This window comes from Austrofundulus limnaeus, unplaced genomic scaffold (assembly GCF_001266775.1).
Source record: "Austrofundulus limnaeus strain Quisiro unplaced genomic scaffold, Austrofundulus_limnaeus-1.0 Scaffold3, whole genome shotgun sequence".
NCBI lineage: Eukaryota > Metazoa > Chordata > Actinopteri > Cyprinodontiformes > Rivulidae > Austrofundulus > Austrofundulus limnaeus.
Genome location: NW_013952405.1, coordinates 646556 through 652755, shown reverse-complemented (window position 1 = coordinate 652755; position 6200 = coordinate 646556). Strand labels below are relative to the sequence as shown.

The window sequence follows — 6200 nt, the reverse complement described above, 5'->3', positions numbered from 1 at the left end:
CCATTTATTTATTTATTTAATTTTGGCTAAAACGGCTCTCCATAGACGGGTTGTGGAGAGAAAAATAAAAACAAAGGAGCCCATGATCCTTTACAGGTCCGGTCCAAATGCTCACCTATATTTGGCCCAGAGCAGATAACTTTTCCTGCCATTGTTGACAAATAATTGCATGGAGTTTGTCATTATTGTTGCTGTCCAAACGAAGCTGCAGTTTGTTGCTGCACTGCTGACAGGTTGCTTTGAAGAAAATGCTGCCAGACGAGGAACTGTGTTATTTTCTTTATTTTCCCCCTCAAAATAAAATGTGTTGTTAACTAAATTACTTAAATTGTTTGCTTTACTCACCATCTCTTGCATAAAAATAGAGTTCCAGCACAAGTTTCTGACCCACTGTTCCAAACTCCACTGTGGATATTATTTCCATGTGTTTAGTTTTTTTCATGGTCATTTATAAAGAAGTTAGATTTACTATGATCATCATTAAAACAATCACAGGTGAAAACTTCATTATTTAATTGTTGCTTGAAGATCATATCATATTGTTGCTTGATGACCATGATCAGTCACATGAGTTTGAAAAGAGCGGCCTTCCATACGGGGTCCGCTGAGGGGGCTCGTCAGCCGCGTGCAGCAAGGACAGACGTGCGGGGGGTACCCGGCGCGTCAAAACTGGACGCAGACGGTCCCTGCACAAGCGTCAATATGTTGACGAGTCCGACACCTGCATATTTAGGAGAAATTGGGGAAAAAAACTTAAACATTAAACAAAACATGTTTTTTTTTTTTTAAAGGGTCAGTGTGTGACTGTATGGCTGCCTGCTTGGGAGCACAGCTGTCTCCCTAGTTGTGGTCGGTGGAGTTGGGGGTGGATGTAGTTAATGGTAGTTGTTTGGACTTCAGATGATGCAGTTTGTTACTGCTTACACATCTATGTAAAGCAAAGATATTTCAGTATTTCCTCCAGTTGTAAAAGTCATTTATAACATGGACACATGTAATTCCAGTTATGGTCTAAATCCGCAGAAGAGGAAAAAAAATCCTGAAATTGTTCGTTTGCTTTTAATTTCCTGAGAAGATGCCTACTTTACATCTGACAGACAAAGTGAGGATGTAAAAAAAATCTAAATAATAAACAGCAGGAATGTAACAAAATATCACATAATATTGTTTGTTTAGCCTTTTAAAAAGGTAATGTAGTCAATAAACAATAAGGGATCTTTTGTGACTTTTTGTGGGCTTTGTATCATGTTGTTAATGAACGGTGGTTAATTTCACAGGATTATGCTTTTTTGTTTTGTCTCCACATGACTCCTTGTTTATGTTTTTGCTTTGTCTTTATCTGGCTCATAATTAATGGTTTTATTTTTACAGCAAGTGTTAATTATTGGAAAAGTTTTCAACTAAAACAATTTTTAGCTCAGTTAGATTTTTTTAACATGAAGTGAAAATCTGTTTTATTTATAGTTCTAAAAGTATGATTTTAAAGAAAATTAACCAAAAATGATCAATTCTGATGGCATCATTGCAAAATACTGACAAAACCTACAACCAGAAAAAAATGAAATATATACGAAGAAGTTTAATATACTTGTTTGTACAATTAAATTACTCATATTTTTTATAGAAAATTTCTGTTTGGGGTGTTTCAGACCTCCATAAGCCTGCATGTTTAAGGAGACATATGATGTTTTTAAATGCTTTTACACATTTAAATCATTCAGTTGGGGTCTATATAAAGTGGAACTGCAATGCTTTGGTCTGAATTCCTCCTTATTGTAACTCCACGAACCCCTTTTCTGAGTTGTGTCTCAGATCAACTCATTTTGAGGCTGTCTCATTAAATCCTAATGAGGCACTTCACACAACGCCCCCCTCAATTTTCCAGAGAGGTTCATTGTATCTCGACAGAGAGTTTAATGACTACATGGCTGCGCAGAAACATTTTATCTACAAATTAATTAAAAGGTGTGAACAAGGAAAGACTTGTCCATCCAGCTGTTTGTGTTGGAGCCAAAGTCTGACCCAAACAGGATGCAAAAATATTTACGCAAAACAAGGAAAAACTAAATTAAAAATTTCTGCACTCCAAGTACACAAAAAATGTATTTAATGGCTACATAAGTGGATTGTGCATGACACGTTCCCTTTAACACAAGTTATTTTCTCTGAATGGTGTGACAGAATTTTTAGATTTTTCAAGCATCTCATAGTAAGGAGGGCAACTTTTTAGGCAGTGTGTCTGGTGCTTGATAATGGCTTCAGTTGATGTGGATAAGTCTAGAAAAAAAATCACAGTGACAGCCCCACTCTGAGCTTCTTTTAGATGACTGAGCTCATTGAACTGCTTTCTGTGTGAGAACTCAGACATTCCACTTATCCATCCATTTTCCAAACCTACTCTGTCCTGTTCAGGGTCACAGGTGATGAGAGTCTGTTCCAGCTGTCACTGGTAGAGAGGCAAATTGCATCCTGGATAAATTACCAGTCACAGACCTGAAACAGAGGCACACAACCACACACATACACACACACACGTTTGTTCTTGAACCCCGTGGGGACTTTCCATTGACTTCCATTAATTTTTTTCTAGACTTTATAGCTTAACCCTGATTATATGCCCTAAAATAACCTCACAGGTACTTACCTGACCCTAAAACTAACCTAAACCTTAGTCCTAAACCCAAGCCCCCACCTGTAATTTGCACTTGGACCCGTGGTGACCTGGCACACAAGTTTGCAAAGTGATCCATTAATGTTACCTATAATTTAAGTTCAGTGATGACTTTAAATCTATTATTGAGGTGTTTTTAATCAGTTAAACTGTGTTTTAATGACAAGAATGAGGAAACTGAAGCTAGTAAATTACAGAAATTGGTCAATTCAAACATTTTAAGTACCGCTTCTATTATTAGCAAGATTAAAATGTTTATTATTTTTTTAGAGTTTCAGTGTTTTCTGCATAAAAACAGTGCTTCATGGGCAGAGAACCAACTTTTAACAATGGAATCATGGAAAGAACAATTGGTCATCTGTTAATTTATTCATGTTATTACATGACATTTTCTTGACTTTTTAAAGCAGACTGACTTCAGGTGGCAGTAAAAATAACCCAATACTTAATCCATCAATACTTAATCCATCAATACTTAATCCATCAATACTTAATCCATCTCCATGTCTGTTGATGTGTGAGCTGAGAGTCAGAGGCAGATTCAGCAGGTAGAATTCTGTCAGGTGAAGGAAACATCGCACCAAGAATTATAAATGTTAAAAACACAACACTTCAACATTTGTTTTATTTTCTATGACATCATATCTCCAATAGAAACTGAACATTTAATTTACAACCAGCGCTTCTTTTTATGTTTTATTGCGAATGAAGACTTTAATCGCCTCTTTTAAATACATTTCTATAAAATTCATACAAATACAGCATAAAAATGTAAGTCATACAAATGTTGCCTCAGTTACTTTTTAATGTCACTGAGTCAAACTCTGAATGAAGTTTTCAGTTCTGGATTTTCAAAATAAAAGTAAAACCTAATTTCCTTTCATTTGACTTTAATGTTGCATTCAAAGACAGTCTGGTGGTTTTTAAAGTGTTTGGTTCTGACCTCCGTGAGTTCAGGAGGCGCTGGACTATCAGAGAACAGAACCAAAACTTTCTAAGAGAAAACACAGAAAGTTCTGATAATAAACTGATAATCTCTCTAGTTTTCTTTATTAGATTAGATTATAATGAGATTACAATCAGCAGGTCAAAATGTCCTGAAAAACAGATTACAGTGCTCGTTTTATTTTTCCAGGTCACACTATCAGCTGATCAACAGCTTCAGCAACAGAAAGGAGCTATAAAAACCTCACAGCACCCTACTTCCAGCAAGTGCTACTGCTACTGCTTGGACCAAACACCACAAGGTAAAATCACACACACACACACACACACACACACACACACACACACACACACACACACACACACACACACACACACACAAAGGTGAATTCAGGCCTGATTACATTTTTCTTCAACTATAAAGTTTTGGCTTTTAAATAAAGCTATGTCAAATTGTTGGTTTTGGTACATTTTGAAACTGTTTTATTATGAATTGTTGATTTATTTTGACACCAAGTTTCTGTGTGAAGAGCAAAAACTGTGATGTTTCCACAGATGTCTTCAGCTCTGATCTTCACGTTGCTCCTCTCTGGTTTGGGGATTGGAGGAAATGTAGGTTTGAAATACTATTTAATTAAATTGAAGTTGGTTATAAGTGGCTTTAATGTTGGTTATTTTGATAAACTTTGAATCGGTGCATGTTTACCTCCACAGATATTTGCTGATGCAGAAGAAGGTTGGTTCTTTTCTCATTTTTGACATGTTTTTTCTTTTTTAAATAAAAAGCTTCTTAAAGATGTTTTCGAACCAAGCAGACGTTTGCTGTCAGATTTAAAGATAAAGTCTATTATTTACTGTATTTATGTCTGTTTAATGTCATCCCCATTGTTTGATTTAAAAAAAGAAAAGCTCTAACCCTCCTGTATAACTGGTTGAAACTGTTAACATGACTGCAGGATTTTTAGGCCCCTACGGTGCATTCTGGTGGGGAAACAGGTGATTTGGGGGGGACATACCTGTCCCTGTGGCTGTGGCTGCAGGAGGAGCCCGTCATCTAGTTCTAATGAGGACACAAACCTGATGTCCATGTCTTCTTTTCATCTACAGCCAGGGTCAACAAAACTAAACAACCTTAATGCAAACAAAACAACACCTGTTGTTGTTTATGCTTTATGCTAGGATGATTTTGGGTTAAATTATTAGCATTAAACACATCTAAATACTGCATTTTCTCTTTCTGTCGTGTGTTGGTTCCTCTGAAGCACCTTTAAACAAACAGCTGACGTTTGGTAGCACCATTTTTATGCTGTAGACACAGTTAGATAAATAAATAGTTGTATTTCATACATTAGGTTATAAAAAATAGTTTTTATATGTATTAATTTGTTTTCCATTGTTTGGACAGTTCCGTGTTTCGACGGGCCGTGTGGCTTCCCACGCTGTCCTTACAGATGGACGCTGCATGAAGGACGCTGTTACCTGTTCAGAGGAAGTGAATCTACCTGGGGCGACGCTGAGGTTCTACTCTTTAAATCTTCATTGTGTTTGGGTCATATGTTGGTCTGAATTCACACTTTAAAGGTTGAAACTTTTTAGTTTTGAACCAAGAAAGTAAAGCAGAGCTACAGAAGACAGGTCAGGGATGTTGGTTTTTCACATTATTTTCAGGGATCAAAAGTACGTTTTCTTCCATTACTTGTTCAGACTCTTCAACACCGCACGATGTATGTTCAACTCTTTCCACAGACCTTCTGCAATTTGTTTAAAGCACACTTGACCTCCATTCAACGACCAGATCAGTACAGCTTCCTGAGGGAATTCATTAAGAACGCCTCAGGAACCAACACCAGAACCTGGGTCGGAGGCACCAACGCAGTACAGGTGAGGAATTTGTCAACAAATACATATGATTAAAACTCCTGAGATGATTTAGAGTTAGGAAATATTATCGTCAAAGATCTGACATTTAAAACCTTGTTTTAACAGAACGACCTGTGGATGTGGACCGATGGTTCCCCCTTCACCTTCACTGCCTGGGGTTCAGGAGAACCAAACAACGTGGATGGAAAAGAGCACTGCATGGAGATCAACCTGAGAGGTACCAAGATGATAACATCTCTTTAAACAAATGAAGCCATTGGGAACGACTGAGTTTATGTCTCTTTAACTGAAATAATACATTAGACGTTTTATCTGTTCAGTCTTTAAGCTCAGGAACAATGTCCTCCTGCGTCATTACCCCCACCAAGAGGGTTATGGTTTTGGTATCAGTGGTTTCTTCACCCGTCTGTCTGTCTGTAACCATGGTTAATCACCATTAACCCATTAACCATCAATGTACCGCCCAGTTTTTTGGTTACTTCCTGCCTCTTTATACCCTAATCCTCAGGGACATAATAAGATAAGATAAGGTAAGATAAAACTTTATTGATCCCACAGTGGGTAAATTTGCACATTACAGCAGCTCAAAACAGGACTGAGTGAGATTGAATAAAGAAAGATAAGGAAAAACAAAAACACACTAGTGACATACTGTAGTATAACAATGTACATATACCTAGTACAGTACATAAATGAATATATA

At 37.0% G+C, this 6200-nt stretch overlaps 1 protein-coding gene across 1 annotated transcript; it reads left to right on the top strand.

The window, feature by feature from the left end:
* Positions 1-3488: 3488 nt before the first annotated feature.
* LOC106522467 (galactose-specific lectin nattectin) lies at positions 3489-5927 on the top strand. Its single transcript, XM_014015489.1, has 7 exons — positions 3489-3918; positions 4172-4228; positions 4331-4352; positions 5022-5134; positions 5363-5497; positions 5603-5714; positions 5818-5927. The coding sequence occupies exons 2-7, from the start codon at positions 4172-4174 to the stop codon at positions 5925-5927; spliced, it is 549 nt and encodes a 182-aa protein (XP_013870943.1). The 5' UTR covers positions 3489-3918.
* The last annotated feature ends 273 nt before the right edge of the window (positions 5928-6200 follow it).

Excerpts from the sequence above, each read along its gene's own strand:
- LOC106522467 (XM_014015489.1), top strand. The coding sequence starts at position 4,172 with ATGTCTTCAGCTCTGATCTTCACGTTGCTCCTCTCTGGTTTGGGGATT. Across the intron at positions 4,229-4,330 it reads GTTTGGGGATTGGAGGAAAT|ATATTTGCTGATGCAGAAGA; the intron begins GTAGGTTTGAAA and ends TTACCTCCACAG. Across the intron at positions 5,135-5,362 it reads CTACCTGGGGCGACGCTGAG|ACCTTCTGCAATTTGTTTAA; the intron begins GTTCTACTCTTT and ends CTCTTTCCACAG.